Source organism: Rhinatrema bivittatum, chromosome 4, assembly GCF_901001135.1.
Source record: "Rhinatrema bivittatum chromosome 4, aRhiBiv1.1, whole genome shotgun sequence".
Lineage (NCBI taxonomy): Eukaryota > Metazoa > Chordata > Amphibia > Gymnophiona > Rhinatrematidae > Rhinatrema > Rhinatrema bivittatum.
Genome location: NC_042618.1, coordinates 346794134 through 346815438, shown reverse-complemented (window position 1 = coordinate 346815438; position 21305 = coordinate 346794134). Strand labels below are relative to the sequence as shown.

Here is a 21305-nt window from a genome sequence, read left to right as displayed (position 1 = left end):
CGATTGGTGTACAAAGCCCGTTTCATCGCCTTTTTAACAACGTTCCTCGGGTACCCCCGGGAAATAAAGCGAGAGGACATGGTTTGAGCCTGTTTGAGAAACTCACATCTAGTAGTACATAGTCTACGAAGCCGAAAGAATTGGCCAGTGGGAATATTCCTTCGTAATGTACTGGGGTGACAACTTTGAAAGGCAAGTAAAGTGTTCCTGTCAGTTTCCTTGCGGTGGATGGTGGTCGAAAAACGGCCCTCATCCACAGACACAAGTACATCCAAGAATGCTATATGGGACCGATGTAAACAAAAATTAAACTGTAGATTAGAGTCACATGAGTTAAGCCAATCAATGAACAAATAAAATTGAATCTCCGTACCCTGCCAAAGTAAAAAAATATCATCAATGTAGCGGAGCCACACTGCTATGTATTGAAACCATTCACCAGGGTACACAAAAAGATCCTCAAATTCCGCCACGTACAAGCACGCACTGCCCTGGTGAATGGTTTCAATACATAGCAGTGTGGCTCCGCTACATTGATGATATTTTTTTACTTTGGCAGGGTACGGAGATTCAATTTTATTTGTTCATTGATTGGCTTAACTCATGTGACTCTAATCTACAGTTTAATTTTTGTTTACATCGGTCCCATATAGCATTCTTGGATGTACTTGTGTCTGTGGATGAGGGCCGTTTTTCGACCACCATCCACCGCAAGGAAACTGACAGGAACACTTTACTTGCCTTTCAAAGTTGTCACCCCAGTACATTACGAAGGAATATTCCCACTGGCCAATTCTTTCGGCTTCGTAGACTATGTACTACTAGATGTGAGTTTCTCAAACAGGCTCAAACCATGTCCTCTCGCTTTATTTCCCGGGGGTACCCGAGGAACGTTGTTAAAAAGGCGATGAAACGGGCTTTGTACACCAATCGTGACTTATTACTCTTACCATCATCCCATGATGATCAAACAGTTACAAATTGTATTTTGCCATACTCCACCCTGAGCCGCCAGATTACTGCGATGATTCGCAGACATTGGGAGGCCCTTTCCTTACACACTCTATTCCCGGGTCCCCTCAGATTTACTTTTCGACGAGGAAAAAATTTACGAGACAAACTCATTCACACTGACATTCCGGGGCCACGGAATTTCGATAGTGTACCTGGTCACCACCCGTGTGGACGCTGCACTGTATGTTCTCATACTTCACCCTCCACTAGTTTTATTCATCCAGTTTCTAAAAAAACTTTTAGGTCATGTTCTTACTCTGATTGCACTACGGCTGGAGTAATCTATGTGATTACATGCCCTTGTCCTCTGATCTACGTTGGGAAAACATCCCGCATGGTAAAAAACTCGAATTATAGAGCATTGCTCTAATATTCGTCACTCCCGTGAAAACGAACCCCTCGTAGACCATTGGGTTAAAACATCACACACCTTGTCAGATCTTACATACAGTGTTCTGGAGGTATTCCCGCGGTGCCCACGAGGGGGTAACTATTCTGAACAACTGGGGCGTATCGAACAACGTTGGATTTTTATGTTGGATTCAGTATCTCCTAAGGGGTTAAATCGAGACATTGAATGGTTTCTGTTCACATAGAGCTCTCCCTTAGCGCCGGTCATTCACAAGCACTGTTTGGTTTACAACCCTGCTGAGGCGCATCACAGGAACGGCAGCCAATGAATGGGACGTTGAAGTCCCACGTGGTCTGTCTTCCTGTTTTGGCGCCTTAATCAGCTTTAAATACCTGTCAGTGGGAAAGGGTAGTGCGCTCCCTGTCACTTTGAAGTTTTCATGCTGTCAGGTATGTTATGATGTTGTATATTGTTGCACTTTATATTCGGTTATAAGTCCTGTTGTGTTGTCCTGATGTATATTTATCTTCTACAGCTTTCTTATGAATCCCTATTGGCGAGCCCTCCCGATGCAGCCCGCGGCGAAACACGGGTACCGTGTCGGGGGACGCCATTAAGTCTGATGTTTGTATGAGCCAGAGGAGTTGCCATATTGAAGAATTAAAAGCATTTAATATATACACCGATTTGGAGTACTCTGTCAGGATTGAACCGTGTGCCTGCACTTGTGGTTTCTGCGGTAATTAGAATCTCCCATTATTACTGTGCTGCCAAATGTGTTAGCTTCCTTAATCTTTGTTAGCATTTCATCATCCGTCTGTTCATTTTGGCAAAGTGGACAGTAATATACCCCCACTGCTATACTATTCTTGATCATACATAGAATTTCCACTGTGCATTTAGTCTCCTGCAGGATCTTTATCCTGTTGGACTCTATGCCATCCCCAACATAAAAGTGCCACCTCCTACCAATTTGATCCACCCAGTCTCTGAGATGCTAATGAGAGCCATTGCACATGCCCATGTCAGTAAATTAATTGTGCTAGGCAGAGCAGAAGAAACAAACATATATAAGGGGTAGTTTTCAAAGGAGTTACACACATAAATGTAACATACTATCATAGCAATTTTCAAAAGTCATTTACTCGCATAAGTGCACTTACGCGAGTAAATCCTATGAACAATTCAGTGACATGTATTGTAGCAATTTTCAAAAGCCTACTTACATGGGTAAAGTCCTTTTACATAATTAAAACCCATTTGTAAGCATGTAAATGCTTTTGAAAATCAGGCCTATAATGTATAGGGGTCATTTGACCACCTGCTAATGAAAAATGTACACTGCTTTGGGCTGAAAAAGTGTTTTATTTATTTATTTATTTAAAGTCTTTTCTATACCGTCGCTAAGTTATATACCATCGCAACGGTTCACATGTAGGCACATAAGTAAGTTTGGAGTAAGCGTACTGTAGTACATTCTAACCTGTGCCATTAAGTTTCGGTTACATTAAATCATAAAAATATGTACAAATGTTTAGTGATGTAGGTTCTGGCCAGGTGTACCTAGAAGGTACTTTTACAGGTCAAAAAAAATCACATTTACTGTGTTATTTTATTACATTCATTGCGTACTCAATATGTTAAAATATTATAATGCACATTTATGAGAATAGTGCTGTGTGCCGGTGCTCTTCTGTTTATTCCAGTGTTATCTTCTATTCTCCGGTCTCTTTATAAAAGGCTTGTTTAAAAAGCCATGTCTTTAGACTTCTCTTGAATGTTTTGGGGTCTCTCTGTAATCTGATCTCCAAAGGCATTGTGTTCCAGAGTGTGGGTCCTGCTAAAGACAATGCCCTGTCTCTTACCTGTGTTAGTCTCGCTGTCTTGACTGAGGGAATGTTTAAGAGAGCTTTGTTTGCTGAACGAAGGTTCCTGTGTGTTACGTGTACCCGTAGTGTGGTGTTTAGCCAGTCTGCTTTTTCATCATGTACTAGTTTAATTATGGTGCATAGTGCTTTGTATTTTATTCTTTGTTCTTTGGGTAGCCAGTGAAGTTCGGCCAGCGTTTCAGTTATATGGTCTCTTCTTCTTTTTCCAGTTAGTATTCTCGCTGCTGTGTTTTGTAGAATTTGAAGTGGTCTTATTGTTGTATTTGGGAGTCCTAGAAAAAGTGCATTACAGTAATTGGTACTGGCGAAAACTAGTGCCTGAAGCACTGTTCTGAAATCTGCAAGAGTTAGTAATGGTTTAAGTTTTCTGAGGATCATGAGTTTAGCATAGCCTTCTTTTACTTTTAGCGATATGTGATGTTTTAGATTAATTTCAGGGTCCATTATTATTCCTAGGTTCCTTACTTTTTTTGCTAGTTCTATTTTCTGGTTATTTTTGAGTATAATTGGGGTTTGAATGATTTTGATATTTTTTCTTTCTAAGTGTAGAAATTCTGTTTTTTCAATATTGATCACTAGTTCCATTCGGTTTAGTAGTTGTTTTATGATGTCTAGATATATATATCTCTGCTGAAAAAAAATGTTTATTTTGTAGAGCTAAGCAAACAAGTTAGACTAATTTTTAAAATTGGGGAACAGGTGTACTACAGAAGTGATAAACTTGAGCTCAGGAGGTGAAAGAAAGGATGCATTTACTGTGTTATATTATTACATTCATTGTGTACTCAATTTATTAAAATATTGTAATGCACATTTATGAGAGTAGTGCTGTGGGGGCGGTGCTCTTTTGTTTATTCCAGTGTTATTTTCTATTCTCCGGTCTCTTTATAAAAAGGCTTGTTTAAAAAGCCATGTCTTTAGACTTCTCTTGAATGTTTTGGAGACTCTCTGTAATCTGATCTCCAAAGGCATTGTGTTCCAGAGTGTGGGTCCTGCTAAAGACAATGCCCTCTCTCTTACCAGTCACAATATTTTTATATTCTAGGCACATCTCACATTCTGTCTCTCCCTTTCAGCAAAGGTAACCCCTAAGACATGATTAATCAACTTAACCATAGGCCTTCTCTCCCTGAGGCAGGAGAGATTGGGGGAACTCCTCATATTATTTTTTTGATTCTTTTATCACATTTTGTCAGATTCCGTCCTCCTCCTTTACAGATGGTCTGCCAGCATGACTCAGGAGATCCTCGCTGGCCTGAGGGCTGGAGAAGCGCCTTTTTAGAAATGCACCATCAGCATCACTCACTAGCCAGCAAGAGGGCTCCCGGAGTAGTAACAGCTATTTTCTTGCCTTCCATGGGCCTAAGCATAGCACCTTCTCAGCACACCAAGGCCCAGACATTCACCTTAATGGATAGTGGATCTGAATCCAGATTTCTTGCATTATAGTGCATAGCACTGCAGCTGGAGCTTTGGAGTAAAAAAATATTTCCTTTTTCTTTCTATCATGCTTGACTTTCTTCTTAGAGTATATGCCTGCACTCCATAACAGGTATGTTTCAAGACAAAGATGTATTTATTTATTTATTTGAAATATATTTACCACCTATCAATTTTTCTAGGTAGTTTCCAACATAACGTTCTTAATCCAACAATAAACAATTAAAATTAAGGTCAAAAACATCATAAAAGGCAACATTGAGAAATTACAGTCTCACATTAAAACACAGTAAACAATCAACCTGCAATTGACATAATTACTGAATTCTGACTCATACTCATTTACATAAAACATAAATAGCATAAAAAGCATAAAAAGCACTGCAATGTTTCAACCAATCCATTAAGAGCAATAAAAACATAAATATATACAGTAATCAAAATTGGTACACTTCCTATCTACTAACATCTCCGGCTGCATCTCTGTCTTCACACGACCCACTATTAGAGGTTAAAACCCTGCATTGTCCTAAATTTCTTGAGAGAGATCTCATTCTTTAATTCTATAAGTAGTGCATTCCATTGCACAGGTCTCTGAAAATAAAACACACATTCCTATGTTTCATCTAAAAAAAAACAACCCATAAATAAATATAAATAAAAACCTTGCCATTTTAAAAGATGGAACATCTAATAAATAAATATTGCGAGGCAGACCTTAAAGATGGTCTATCAAGCAGCAGTGCATTCCTAAATTAGAACAAGTTTCTAATCCATTTTGTACTTGTGGGTATTATCATAAGTTATATTCATGTTTGCATACTTTTTGTTTTACTGTACCAAGACAGCATGTACACCAGCATGTTTCTTGACAGGAGGAGGAAACGAGAATAAAGCAGGAGCCAAAAATGGTGGTTTGTGATGAACTGAAGAGTGCTTCTCCTGCAGGGATTCTGTTTGAACTTGCAGTCAATGTAGAGCTTCTGGGGCAGAGTATGTCAGACCATTTTAGGTGTGCAGAATGCAGATAGTGTTTGACAAAAGAACAAAAAGAGTTTCTGTGCATCATCTTCAGGCGATGCCTTCATCAAAAGGCAGATGAGCTCTAGTGTTGAACCAATGTTGTTAGTTCCTAATAAGGGCATCTTATAAGATTTTAGGCATGACTTGAATAGTTTCTGCTTCAAGAATTGATGGTGCTTTTGCAGTTCTAGCTTTATATTGTACTGATTTTTTGTTTGGCACATATATAAGTTGCCACATATGGTTTTTTTTTCCAGTGTTTTAAGGCATTTTATTATGGTTAAGCCATTTATGGGGTGAATCGATATTCTAAAGTGTATACATTTTCAATATAACCTTCCACACTCCTCTCTCTTTGTGTAATGTACTGTGTGTATATCTGTGAGAAAATTCTATGTTTATTTGTTAACATTTCATGTTACACTGCACCCTTTTAAATCTAGCTTCCTCGTGAGATGGATCAGCTGTTTGTGATCTCAGGTTGGTTTTGCTATCTGCCAAACCAGCTTTAAACTGTGGCTGCTTCAACTTAAGATTGATCTTTTCTGTGTTAGGATCTCAAGTGAGTTCTGGTATCAGAAAATGGAAAACTGTGGTCTCCAGTTGACTGTCTGAGCCTGAGCAGTAAAGACAAAGAGCACTTGAAATATTTTTCTATTTTTCCTGTTGAAAAGTCATATTTTGAGCAGAAAAGATGACATAATGAAATAAAACATTGCATTTAAATATCCTTCACCTTTTTATTATGGCTTTAAGAAATGAAAAATTAATACTCTAAAATTAGTGAGCTACATGCTTATACTGTATGTGTCGTGCAATAGTTCTAAAGTTCATGTTTATTGGATTTGCTGTCCATATCAGCAGAAAAACTGTGTTAAGATATTAGCATGATTATAGCATTCCAGAAGAATTAACCATTTATGAAAGTGCATAATGGTAGGTGTTGTGCTTGTGAAATTTGATGGGGGGGGGATTAGAATTCCCCCTCCCCCCCCTCATCAGTTGTTGGTTTATCATTCTCTAATGTTTAGAAATGCTTGTCATTTTGTTAAGCTGCCATTATTTTTCACCCAGTAGTTTCTTCCTGCTTCTTTGTATTTCCAGGTCATTCAAAACCAGGGCTGGGATGTAGTACCAGGAGACTTCATTCACAATAACCCAGGGATTTTTTTTTTTACCCTATTTTATATTCTTTCCCCTCACCATACCTAGTCTGGTCATTGCAATGACAGTTCTCAGGAGGGGGCCATGCACCAGGGCCCCTTCTGAAACTCTGCAATCATGGGAACTAAATATGGACATTGGGAGTAACATTTGAGCAATGACCACAACCCTCTGGTTCAGTTCTGCCGGTGCTGTGAACGCTGCTTCACAACATCCCCAGCCAGGGCTTATCCAGGCAGCGGAAGATCCAACTCGGAGTTTAAATCGGAAACCTTCCGCAAGGCATTTCACAGCCCTGCCACTGAGCCAGCCAGGCTGCCATTATTTTTAATGGTATTTTTCTCCCCTTAGTGGTCTTAGATGGGTCTGTCTTCTCATCCGAAAGGGTTTGGATATGGGGAGCCAGATGGGAGGATGAGAGTGTCAAAGGGCTGAAGGACAGCTTCTTCAAGGAGCTTTCTCAATGCTGCTTGTTGACTGGCAAGATGCCATCACAGTAGTGGAAGGTGGCTTTTCTCCGACTCCAGGGCAGAACACACATTATTTCAGCATTATATTCCATAAGCCTCTTTATTTCACTTGTAAAAGGTTATTAAAAAATTCATTTTAGTCATGAAGGGCCCTATGGTCTACATTAATTTTTTTTTCCTCTGTTCCACATCCTTAGAAAAAAAAATGCTTAGATCCTAATCTTTTGACAAATGATAGACCAGGTAAGGAGACTGTAAAGCTGAATTAGATTGAGTAATTATAGCATTCTCCCAGGACAAGCAGGATGGTAGTCCTCACATATGGGTGACATCATCAGATGGAGCCCTGTCACGGAACACTTTTGTCAAAGTTTCTAGAACTTTGACTGGCACACTGAGCATGCCCAGCATGCCACTAATCCTGTAGCCACCATGGGGTCCCCCTTCAGTCTCTTTTTTTCCGCGCAGCAGATGCCTCGCGGTTTAGGAGCTCTGTGAGAAATTTCTCACAACTTTCCTCACGGAACTATTTGAAGTTTATCTTCTCAAAAAAATCCCTCACCGGGGTCCCCATCGTGTTCCATTCCCTCCAATGCTCGGTAAGTGTTTTTTCTAGTTCTTGCGGTTGGTTCCCGGCGGCTTACCACTTCGGTGCCCGACGGTCACCGACCGCACGCCCGCCAAATTTTAACATGGCGATCAGGTTTAGGAAATGCCCCAGGTGTCCGAGGACCGTGTCCATAATGGACCCGCATGAAGTCTGTGTTTTGTGCTTAGGCCCCTTGCACGACGTTCGTCGATGCCCTAGTTGTGCACAAACGACCCCCAAAGGCCGTCGCGCTCGCCTGGACAAAATGGAGCAGTTGCTTCAAAACATACTGCTCCATCGACGCCAGTTCAAGCGCCACCGACCGTGGAGGGTCCATCGACCTCGGAGACAATTCGCCAGGAGCACCGTGGACAGGATGATCATCCGTCACAGACTCCATCGAGGACATCGGCATCATCATCCTCGGTGCCGGGGAAAGACCAGACCAAGCACCGAGGGAAACATCGGCACCGACACTGCAGAGGCATCGACTTCCATCAAGCCACCTGCGAAGAGGGCCTGGGGAGAGGAGCCCCCATAATCCTCTGGACCTGGGACCCCTAGGCGTTCCCCACTGATACCAGTGCCGGGTCCCCGTGGAGGCTCCAGTGATGCCTAGCCTGCCTCCTACCCCGATCGCCGTGCCACCCATGCTGGCTTCCCAGGAGGAATTGGACCGCATAGTCCAAGAGGCAGTGCTGAAAGCCTTACGAGGCTTCCAGTCGCCACCGGCGCCGGCCGGTGGCGACTGGAAGCCGGTGGCCGGTGGCGACTGGAACCGGCTTCCTCGATGATGGCACCACTCTTCGAGCACCTCGATATGCTCATTGGTGCCTTATCAACTCCTCTGCCACCGGACACGCTGGCATCAAGTCATCCATCGAGGCCTGCGCAGGTCCTGATTCCAGTACCCGGTTCCTCGGAGGAGAAAGGATCGATTCCCGGCCATGTTCCTCCACGGGAACTATCAATGCCAGAGCTAATACCAGGGCCATCAGGGCTACCAGTACCCAAGCACACCTCATCTGCCTCGATACCGACACCAATTCCATCGATGCCAGGGCCGCATCCATCGATGCCTTCCTGCCCTCTCGGCTTTGGCATGCTTCCTCCATCGGGAGCTCCACCGGGAGAAGGAGAAAGTCCATATAATCCATGGGATGAGGCATCCTTAAATGATTCATCATGTCCATGATGACATTCATCATGGACATTCTCAGAGCCTTCACCGCCAGAGGAAAGGCAAAGATCTCCTCCAGAAGACCTCTCCTTTGCCAGTTTTTTCAAAGAGATGTCTGAGACTATCCCTTTTATACTGGTCATGGAGGAAGATGCTCGCCATAAAATGTTGGAGGTCCTACAATTTGTAGATGCTCCAAAAGAAATAATGGCAATACCGGTACATGAAGTTCTTTTGGACCTCATGCACCGCCTGTGGGAATATCCAGGTACGGTACCCCCAGTCAATAAAAAGACAGATGCTACCTACCTGGTTCAACAAGCCCCAGGTTTTCAAAAGAGTCAGCTGATTCAAACAGACAACCAAGTTGCAATGTGGTACCTGAACAAACAGGGGGGCACGGGCTCTTATCTCTTTGCCAGGAGGCAGCGCAGATTTGGGCCTGGGCCCTGTCGCATTCCATTCTTCTGCGAGCCACTTATCTAGCGAGCACACAGAATGCACTGGCGGACCACCTCAGCCGACGTTTCCAGCTCCACGAATGGTCTCTGGATCCCTCGGTTGTGAGCAGAATCTTTCACCGGTGGGGTTATCCGACCATAGACCTCTTTGCGTCCAGTCAGAACCACAAACTGGAAAGCTTCTGCTCCCTGCACAGGGACTGGCATGCACCAGCCAGGGATGCCTTCGCCTGTCCCTGGAACAAAGGCCTGCTTTATGCGTATCCTCCGAATCCACTAATAAGCAAGACTCTCATGCAGCTAGAAAAGGACCGGGGCTTAATGATTCTCATAGCCCCGTATTGGCCGCGCCAAATTTGGTTTCCCATACTTGCGACTTTTCTGTCCAGGACCCCATTCGCCTGGGCACGTCACTCAACCTCATAACACAGAATCATGGCAAGTTACGCCACCCGAGCCTCCAGGCCCTCTCTCTGACGGCCTGGATGTTGAAAGGCTGATACGTCACTTGAAAGGTTGAGTGTTTGTAGTATCTCAAGTCCTAGTAGCTTCACGGAAGCCTTCCACGCGGAAATCCTACCACTGTAAATGGAAGAGATTTACCTTGTGGTGTACACAAAAGGGCTTGGATCCTTTTTCTTGCCCCATATCGAGTCTGTTAGATTATCTCTGGCACCTCTCGGAATCTGGTCTCCAGACATCATCTATCCGAGTGCACCTTAACATCATCTCTGCTTACCATCAAGGAATAGGGGATACCCCGATAACGGCTCAACCCCTGATAAGTCGCTTCATGAGAGGCTTAGTACAGCTTAAGCCTCCTCTACGGCTACCAGTCATGGCATGGGACCTCAATGTCGTACTTGCAAGGCTCATGCACACTCCTTTTGAGCCCTTGCACTCCTGCGAACTCAGATACCTTACATGGAAAGTTCTTTTCCTAGTAGCCATCACATCTGCTCGCAGGGTAAGTGAGTTACAGGCCCTTGTGACCTACTCACCCTACACAAGGTTCCTCCATGATTGGGTGGTTCTCCGCACTTACCCTAAATTCCTTCCTAAGGTGGTAACTGATTTCCATTTAAATCAGTCCATAGTCTTGCCCACTTTCTTTCCAAGACCTCACACTCACTCAGGTGAGTGAGCTCTCCACACCTTGGACTGTAAGCATGCTCTTGCATTTTACTTGGACCGCACTACAGCCCACAGGAAGTCCACCCAACTCTTTGTCTCTTTTGATAAGCACAAACTTAGGAATGTGGTGGGCAAGCAAACACTGTCAAACTGGTTGACAGACTGCATCGCATTCTGTTACCAGCAAGCAGGCCTTCCATTACAGGGACGAGTAAAGGCACACTCAGTCAGAGCAATGGCAATGTCAGTAGCACACTACAGTTCAGTACCGATTGCTGACATCTGCAGAGCTGCGACATGGAGCTCTCTCCACACCTTCGCAGCTCACTACTGCCTGGACAAGGCTGGGAGACAGGATTCCATCTTTGGCCAGTCTGTCCTAAGGAACTTATTCCCAGTGTAGGAACCCAACTCAACCTACCTCAATCCGCTGTGAATTTCAGGCTGCTTCATCCTTGCCAACAGCACCCCAGTTGTTGTGCCTGTTGCACATGTTCGGTTCTACTTGGCCTCATATGAATGAGTCCGCCTGTAGCTTGCTATTCACCCATATGTGAGGACTACCATCCTGCTTGTCCTGGGAGAAAGCAGAGTTGCTTACCTGTAACAGGTGTTCTCCCAGGATAGCAGGATGTTATTCCTCACGAAACCCGCCCGCCACCCCGCAGAGTTGGATTCGCTTACGTTTTATTATTTTATTTTTCGTTCGTACTTTTGCTACAAATGAACTGAAGGGGGACCCCTGGAGCTGCAGGGTAAGTGGCATGCTGGGCATGCTCAGAGTGCCAGTCAAAGTTCTATAAACTGTGACAAAAGTGTTCCGTGACAGGGCTCCATCTGATGATGTCACCCATATGTGAGGACTAACATCCTGCTGTCCTAGAACACCTGTTACAGGTAAGCAACTCTGCTTTCTCCAAGGACAGGCAGGATGGTAGTCCTCACACGTGGGTGACATCATCAGATGGAGACTGATGCAGAAAACTTATGTCAATGTTTCTAGAAACTTTGACTAGGCACACTGAGCATGCTCAGCATACCCTTTAACATGCGTCCACATGGGGTCCTTCATCACTCTTTTCTTTCCACGGAGCTGTGAGCCTTGCGGTTGATTGAGCTCTTAAAAATATTGGCTTTATGGCCTAGTGGAAAAATTCTTTCACGTTTTCGCAGTTTTTTTCTCTCTGGTCCATTGCCAGGTCCCTCTCTGTGCCTTCCCGTAGTGTCCCCAGTCAGGGTTGCTTCGGCCCTGCTGGTCATCAACGCCCACCACCATCATTTCGTCCTTTAGCCCTTTTATTTCACACCGTCATGGCCACATCCAGTTTTTGCCGATGCCTCCAGTGTCTGCGGACCAGGTCTGTATCTTCTGCTAGGGGGCATCGCATGATGTCTGGGGTTACTGCTTGTGTGACAGGATGACCCCAAAGGGATGTCTGCTTCGACTTAAGATGGAGCTCCTCTTCAGGTCAAAGAAGTTCGACCGATCGCCATTGGCATCAGCATCTATGGACCTCAGAGCCGCACCAGTGGACACCTCGCCATCGGCATCGGCAGGACTGTCAGTTCTGTCGAGGTTGCTGATGGATAGGGGCGCCGGAGACCAACCACTGTTGATCTCCAAAAAATTAAGGACACCAGGTTCATCATCTTTGACCTCGCCACCAGGGAAAGACCGGGCTGAGCATCTTGGGAAGACCAAGAATCATCAGTTCTAGTCCCCATTGATGCATGGTGCTGGCACGGGGATACACTGGCTTTTGCTGCGATGCCCCTGTGGGGAGAAACGCCAGTCCTTCATTGATGTCTGAGGTCGACGACGGTCTCCACCAGTCCTAATGCCAGTTGCCGATCCCCCATCGAGGGTCCGAGGAAGATCTGGCCACCCCTCCTTCCTCCCAGTCGGTGTTGGCATTGGCAACATTCAAGGAGCAGCTGGGGCATCGAGTCCAGCTGACGGTGGAATGGGCACTGCAGGGCCATGGTCCTGTGCTACTGACTGCACCAGAGCCAGTACCACCCATTCTCTTGCCACTTCTGGAGAAGCTCAATGTGCTCATCTGTGCCTTACTGACCCAGCTGGCATCTGTTGCTAGGCTGGCACCTGTGCCCGGTGCTCCACCGACACTGGCAGGATCGCAGAGGCCTATAGCCCCCCCCCCCCCCCCCCGGTGCAGTTCCATAGGTGCCTGCACCTCTTGACATTGGCTGAGCACCTAGGGCCCCATCCCCTGTGACATACAGTAATGATGAGAGTCCCTATGACTCTTAGGGGGATGTTCAGACAGAGTCTTCCTCCAAGGACTCAGATGGTCTCCCATCAGTCCCTTCTCCTCCAGATGAGCGAAGAAAGTCTCCACCTGAGGACTTAACCTTCGCAGAGGCCATCCCTTTCCCGCTGTTGATGGAGGAGGATGCCAGGCACAAGATGCTTGAGATCCTTCGATTTGTGGAGGCCTCTAAGAAGATCGTGGTGGTCACGGTACACAAGATTCTTTTGGAGTTGCTGCTGAGGATTTGGAACACCTCCTCACAATGTCTCCTGTCATTAAGAAGGCAGACTCTGTTTACCTCATCCAGAAAGCTGTCTAATTCAATAAGTGACACCTGCCCCACCAGTTGTTGGTGGTGGAATCCACCCTCAAGAGGATCAAGAGCTCTCGGCGCCCCCAAGGAAGGACCACAGAGCGATGGATGTTCATGGGAGGAAGGTGTTCCAAGGCGCCATTCTTATTGCCTGCATCACTGCCTACCAGCTTCTAATGAGCCAATATTCGTGGGACATCTGGAAGCAGGTGCAGGAGATGACTGAGCACCTGCCTCAACAGCAGCAAGACACTCTCATGTTGCTGGTGCGCAAGGATTTGGAGTGTGGAAAACACGAGGTCCCTGCAGCCTATGATGTTTTCGAGATGGCATCGAGAGTGTCTGCAGCGGGAATCGGTGCCCACAGAATTGCATGGCTATGGGCCTCGGATCTCCGACCGGAGGTACAAGAACAACTTGCTGATGTGTCATAGGAGAGAATCTCATTGGACATAGGGTGAGGGTCACTGTGGCCCAACTTCAGGACCATCATGACACCCTCCAACAACTCTCCTCCAGCGCTCTGGACCCGTCCTCCTCTTCTAGGAGGCCATTAAGGCAGGGGGCCCAAGGAAGTCCTTCTTTTACCAAAGAAAGTACTATCCTCCACCTCCTTGATCCTCTCAACATCAGAGCTCTTGTGGCTGTCCCAGACAGCAGAGACCTCCCAAGCCCCAGCCAGCTCCTCAGTCAAACCCAGGGAAGGGGTTTTGATTGGGCCGCAGGGAGTATCAGCCAGTTGCCCATACCTGAGGCAATGGATCCTCCGGTCCAGGGTAGGCTGCAATTCTTTGCGAACAAGTGGCCTAGTGTAACCTCATATCAGTGGGTTCTGTCCGTCAGGGTACCAATTAAATCTGTTGGGTGTCCCACCAAATTGCCCTCTGTGCCCATATTGGGAGCCAGTAGTGCTAGTGGAGCTCTCCTCCTTCTTAACGACCAGAGCAGTTGAGCCAGTTCTACCACAGCAAAAAGGGCGGGGATTTTACTCCAGGTACTTCCTGATTCCAAAGAGAACAGGAGGACTTCGTCCCATCCTAGACCTGAGGGCCTTGAACAAATTTCTAAAAAGAGAAAAGTTTTAGATGGTTTCCCTGGGCACCTTGAGTCCCCTTTTGCAAAAAGGGGACTGGTTATGCTCCCTCGACCTACAGGATGCATACAAACACATCAAGTTCTTCCATGGTCACAGGAAGTATCTCCAGTTTGTAGTGGGGAAACAACACTTCACGTACTGGGTGTTGGCTTTTGGGCTCGCATCCACCCCATGGATATTCACCAAATGCCTGACCATGGTGGCGGCATACCTCCGCAGCCTGGGAGTGCATGTTTTTCCCTATCTGGACAATTGGCTAGTCAAGAGCATGTCTCAGGCAGGGGCAGCCAGGTCCATGCGCTTGACCATTCGGATGTTGAAGTCACTAGGGTTCGTTCTCAACTACCTAAAGTCCCATCTCAGTCTGTCACTTCAATTGGACTTCATCGGAGCCCTGCTAGATATGGCTAAGGCCAAGGCCTTTCTGCCACGCCAGAGGGCTGTCATAGTAGCAGCCATTGTGGCAGAGGTTCAACAGAGCCAGCAGGTATCGCCTTGGCACATGTTGAGGTTGTTGGGCCACATGGCTGCAACTATCCATGTTACTCCCTTGGCACGCTTGCACATGCAAAGAGCCCAGTGGACCCTGAGGTCTCAATGATAGCAAACCACACGAGCCTGCAAGATTGCATCAAAGTCACCCCGACCCTCCAGGACTCTTTGTACTGGTGGCGGGTACTTTCCAATCTGGAACAGGGAATCTCTTTTGCAGTCTTACCACTCAAATTGTGTTAACCAATGATGCATCTTCTCTAAGATGGGGAGCTCTTGAGTGATCAGATATGCCCTTATGGGCTTTCAGAGATCGGCTGTCCAACAAAGTTGTCCTGATCCAGACCGACAACCAAGTAGCAATGTGGTATGTCAAAAAACAGGGTGGTACGGTATTGTACCTCCTGTATCAGGAAGAGGTCCAGATCTGGTCGTGGGCCCTGTCCCATGAGAAGGTGCTCAGGTTCATGTACCTGGCCGGGATGGAGAACATGGTAGCAGATAGGCTGAGTCAAGCCTTCAGACCCCCATGAGTGGTCCCTGGACTAGGAGGTAGCAGATGTAGATCTGTTTGCATCCCCCTGCAACAGGAAGGCGCCTCAGTTCTGTCCCTTGCACAGGACAGACAGCAAACCAGCCTCAGATGCCTTTGCCCGCCATTGGAGCACAGATCTTCTGTATGCTTATCCTCCAATTCCCTTAGTGGCGAAGACTCTCTTGATACTCTGCGAGGACAGAGGGACTATGATTCTCATAGCCCCTCATTGGCCGAGACAGGTCAAGTTTCCTCTCCTTCGGGAGTTGTCCATCCGGAGACCTATCAATCTGGGGACTTCCCCAGATCTCATCACGCAGGATCAGGGCAAGCTGTGGCATCCCAACCTCCAGGCCCTGTCACTCACAGCCTGAATGTTGAGAGGTTAATTCTGCAGCCTCTCGATCTTTCGGAAGATGTGTCTCAGGCCCTGGTGGCTGCTAGAAAGCCTATTGGAAAGTCCCACAGACTGAAGTACAGGGTGTTTTCTGCATGGTGTGAGCAGAAGGCCCTAGATCTGTTATGCCCCACACAAAAACTGCTTGATTACCTTCTACACCTATCAAAGGCTGGCTTGTAGACCGTCTCCATTAGGGTCTATCTTAGTGCAATTGGCGCTTACTTACCACCACGGTGTAGATGGTACACCTATCTCGGTACAGCCTATAGTTATACGTTTCATACGGGGCCTGCTTCAATTGAAGCCTCCCCTAAGGCCTCCTGATGAGTCTTGGGACTTCTACATGGTGTTAGCTTAGTTGATGAAAGCTCCTTTTGAGCCACTGCACACCTGTAACCTGAAGAACCTGCCCTGGAAGGTCAGATTTTTGGTGGCAGTCACTTCAGCATGCTGGATCAGCGATTTCCAGGCCTTAGTGACATATCCATCTTATACTAAATTCTATCGTGACAGGGTGGTCTTCCGTACACACCCTAAGTTCCTACCTAAGGTGGTGATGGATTTCCATCTTAACCAGTCAATCGTCTTGCCAATATTCTTTCCCAGGCCCCATTTACACAAGGCGAACTAGTACCACACAGTTTTGACTGCAAACGAGCCTTAACTTTCTGTCTGGAGTGGACAGAAGCCCATAGACATTCCACCCAACTTTTTATTTCTTTTGATAAGAATAGGTTGAGCATTGCCATTGCCAAACAGACACTATCCAGTTGGCTAGTAGATTGCATCTCCTTCTTTTATGCCCAAGCAGGACTGCATCTTGAGGGTCATGTCAAGGCTCTTTCTGTCAGAGCCATGACAGCATCGATGGCCCACTAGTGAGTAGTTCCTGTAGAGGAGATCTGCAAGGCTACAACATGGAGCTCTCTCCACACATTCACATCCCATTACTGCCTGGATAGGGATGACCGATGCAACAATAGGTTTGGCCTGTCTGTCAGGAAACTGTATGAGGTGTAGAACCCACCTCTCCCAAGGTAGACCCGTTATTTGGGTTCAGGCTGTTTCCCCCTCTGTTACCAACAGCACCGGTGTTGTGCCCATTGGCACCTGGTTAGGTGTCTGTTGATCCCCTTTTGTGTTGGGGAGCAGCCTGTAGCTATGGATTCACTCTTGTGTGAGGACTACCATCCTGCTTGTCCTTGGAGAAAGCAGAGTTGGTTAACCTTACCTCCTCGCTCTCCTTGACCTATCCGCCGCATTCGACACAGTCAACCATACCATCCTACTCGAACGGCTATCCGATATAGGAATTCAAGGAGAAGCTCATAGCTGGTTCCAATCGTTCCTGGAGAACAGATTCTACAAAGTAAAAATCAATAATGAAGAATCGCACCCTATCAAATCAACTAGAGGAGTACCACAAGGATCATCTCTCTCCCCTACGTTATTTAATATTTACCTGCTTCCACTCTGCCACTTACTCTCTAACCTCAAGCTAAAACATTATATTTTCGCTGATGACATCCAGATTCTCATGCCCATCACAGAATCACTGCAAAAAACTTGGGCACATTGGAATAACTGCTTACAAGCTATCAACACTCTGCTATCCAGCTTGAACCTCATACTCAACCCAAACAAAACAGAAATCCTCATCATCTCACCTGACGAAAACCATACCCTTACCAACTCCCAAAGCGCAACACAATTCTCAAAACTAACTATTAACCACTCCACCTCCGTCAGAGACCTGGGGGTGCGTCTCGACAACAAATTCAACCTTAAATCCTTCATTACCAACACAACCAAAGAATGCTATTTCAAACTCCAAGTGCTAAAAAATCTTAAACCTCTTCTTCACTTCAGTGACTTCCGGCTAGTAGTCCAGTCTATAATTCTGTCCAAACTGGACTACTGCAACTCTCTACTGCTAGGTCTTCCAGCCTTATCCACAAGACCATTACAGATGGTGCAGAATGCCGCAGCGAGGCTACTCACTAACACAAATAAAAGAGCTCACATAACACCTATTCTTCACAGCCTTCACTGGCTTCCTATAAAAGCTAGAATCACCTACAAGACATTATCAATGATCCACAAGGATATCATGGGCATCGCCCACCTAAATCTAAACTCACAACTCCGCCCTCACACATCACAAAGACCCATAAGGTACAACTACAAAGGTTCCTTATATGCTCCCCCAATCAAAACTACACTAACAAAACGAGCACTCTCCACAGCCGGGCCCACCCTCTGGAACTCATTACCGCCGGATCTACGCCAAGAGCCCTGTCATCTAACTTTTAAGAAAAACCTAAAAACGTGGCTTTTCAGGCAAGCCTATACAGAATCTCAAGATCACTCAGACACAGGTCAAAGAGAAAAGTAGTCCAACATCAGATCCTCAATCACCTATACCCCCCTCAAGAACCAACCACGCCAGATCTGAACAACACACCTGTTTAAGACTCCTTCTCTGATTCATCAGTCTTCTTTAAACCATGCATAACTCGGACCTTTTGCACATCAACAAGGTCTATGTACCCACATATCACATTCTAGACTACCCCTTTAATTATTCAAGATATTTATTCACGTTTTAAACATTCCCTATATTTATCCACGTCCTGTTGATGAGTTATTATTATTATTGTATATGTAATATCTAATTTATATTATTTATATTTATGTTATATGTTATATGCTACTCATATGTTAAGAAACGCTGTTTAATGTAACGCCCTATTGCGACAGTTTTGTTCTATGTAAACCGACCTGATTCGATAACTGTATTGAGAACGTCGGTATATAAAAATCCGAAATAAATAAATAAATAAATAACTGTAACAGGTGTTCTCAAAAGACAGCAGGATAGTAGTCCTCACGAAACCCGCCCACCCCCCCCGTGGAGTTGAGTTAATCCTATTTTTTTTATTTTTCATCATAATTCTATGTTACGAGACTGAAGAGGGACCCCATGTGGATGTGTCATATAATGCTGAGCATGCTCAATGTGCTTAGTCAAAGTTTCTAGAATCTTTGGCATATGTTTTCCACATCGGGCTCCATCTAATGATATCACCCATGTGTGAGGACTAACATCCTACTGTCTTTGGAGAACACCTGTTACAGGTAAGCAACTCTGCTTTTACAGGCATAAAACAGCTTAAATTAGCCATGTTTTCTGTATGCACAATATCCCCGGTTAATTAAGAATATAATTATGAAGTAAGCTAGGAAAAAAAGACATATTTACAGATCTGAATGTTCTCTTTTATTTATTTATTTATTTTAGCAACAACCCTACAGGTGAAGGAAGAGTTGCTGGATGGGGATGACTATGGTTTTCTCCAAGGAGCTTCTGATCAGGAGAGCAATGGACCTGGCAGCTACTACATCAAACAAGAACCATAAGGCAGCTGCAAAACCTTCAAGATGGAACGCGTCTTTGTATCACATCGATAGATTGGTCACCAGTCAGATCTGACAGTTGGACTGTCAAACTGGGACACTTTGTTGACCACAGAAGAGATTTAAGTTGAGAGTTTTTGAGACCTGGTGGGAGCGGGGAGGGGGTGGGGAATATTTTAGTGAAAGAAAAATAAAAAGATTTTTCCAATTTATAAGAAAGATAGACATTTTTGTTGTTGTATTTGAAGTTTTTTGAAAGAATTTTGTAATATTTTCAAAGTTCAGATTCATTGTGCATTGTTAAGGACTGAAATTCAAATTTTTAGTAAGATTAAAGGTGAAATAGGATTGTGGAAAAATGATTAAGAAAGCTTATGGTTGCGAACGTATGAACAGTCACAACAAAGGAACCTTTTTTGGTACAAGTTGGGAGATTTTGGGTCTTCATGAACAACACCAGTCACACCTCCAGTTTCCTTTGTTGCAAAAATATGCAACAGAAGTCTTAACTTTTGGTGCATACAACATTTTACTGAATGCTTAATTTATTGATATACAGAGGGAACTTTTTATAAATTTTTTAGTTTAATGCAACCTTTTTCAGTGTTTGTCCATTAACGTTTGTCAGTCTTGGAATGCTTAAGCAAATGTCTTTGAAGAGCTATGTGAAACTGGTACAGCGTTCTTTTTAGATGTGCAGGTGTAGCTGGGGAAGAGGGGGAATTTGGGCAAAAAATGTACTATTGTGGTTAAATACCATAGAACCAGGGGGAGGGCAGGGGGCAAAGCTCAGAAATTGGGTGCTCTTAATATAATCTCACTTGTACACTTAACCTGACACTATTCTTTCTGGTCAGGCCAAGCACAAAACTCATCCCACCAGTACTGCAAGTCACCTTAGGATGAATTAGCAGAGTTTTTTTAATGGGAAGACTTGCACAGTGTATGCCTGGTTTTGACTAATGTAATTCATCAGTTCATCCCTCTTGTTAATGAGCACCAGAATTCAACAAATTGAAAAATGTATTTAAAAAAAAAAAAAAAAAAAGGACTTTTTGATTCTGGAAATGGAAGTCAGGTTAGCAGTATTCAATATATCCCATAAATTCAGGTTTGCTAAGTGTCAGACGTACCAAATGTTTCCAAAAATACCATGAATTGAACTTTTTTTTTTCCTTCTCCAGCTAAACATGTACATAGTTTTCACAAATAGTTTAAGAAATGTTTTTCCATATTTCTATGTCTGTTTTTGTTTTGATAGGGGAGCATCATTTTCTGTGTTTGTAAGCGAGATCGCTGTTCCATGCTGCAAAAATGTGACCGAGTATAGAGAGCTTTAGCTTTTACCAGTAAGGTTCATTTACTAAATTCTCAGGAAATAACTATGTATATATTCTGTAAATGCTCCTGGGTTTCAGCCTGTCCCCCATCACAGCAGTATATTTAGCTGCTGCTTCTTGAGTGCAAAAACTGAAACGACGAGAAACCTGCACTGTCCTTCTGGCTTAAGGAGGCTGCCAGGATACTAAGGCACAGGCTCCAGGAGGCCTTTTGTGGTATATGTTTTTTTTTTGTTTAAAGTAAAACAAAAAAAAGTGTAGATAGTTGAAAACCAGCAATTTGTTTATTTTGTAAAATAAAGTTCTAACTTTGGGTACAGAGTATTGGTAATATGCACAGGTTTACCTCATTCTATGCAAGAGGGGTTAATGGTGGAAGGATCTGTAATTACAACTGGAAGTAAAAGTTGTTAATATTTTCAGAATTTATAAACTCACTTTCAGCACCCCTCCACTCCATCCCAATCACATTTGTTAAAAATTAGTAGCTTGGATCCTTTTATATTTAATAATTTCAACAATTGCTTGGCTGGTTTCAAAACCACATATATTTTTGGTGACAATCTAGCTATAACATTTTTGCTGGTCATTACCAATATTTATTTCCAGCAAATAACAGGAGTATCGTTTCAGATCCAATTTCCTCTTGGATACCGGGCTACTGTGTCCTTGATAGATAATTCTTGGATATGATGGAAATATATTTCAATATAACTACATATC

At 44.6% G+C, this 21305-nt stretch overlaps 1 protein-coding gene across 5 annotated transcripts in view; it reads left to right on the top strand.

Moving 5' to 3' along the window:
• The window catches only part of MBTD1 (mbt domain containing 1), a 241653-nt gene extending 221300 nt beyond the window's left edge, over positions 1-20353 (top strand). For all 5 annotated transcript variants that reach the window (XM_029600665.1, XM_029600664.1, XM_029600662.1 and 2 more), the window contains one exon: positions 19127-20353. In XM_029600665.1, coding sequence (XP_029456525.1) covers positions 19127-19245 — 119 coding nt within the window. In that variant the 3' untranslated portion in view covers positions 19246-20353. The remainder of the gene's footprint in view (positions 1-19126) is intronic.
• Positions 20354-21305: the final 952 nt, after the last annotated feature.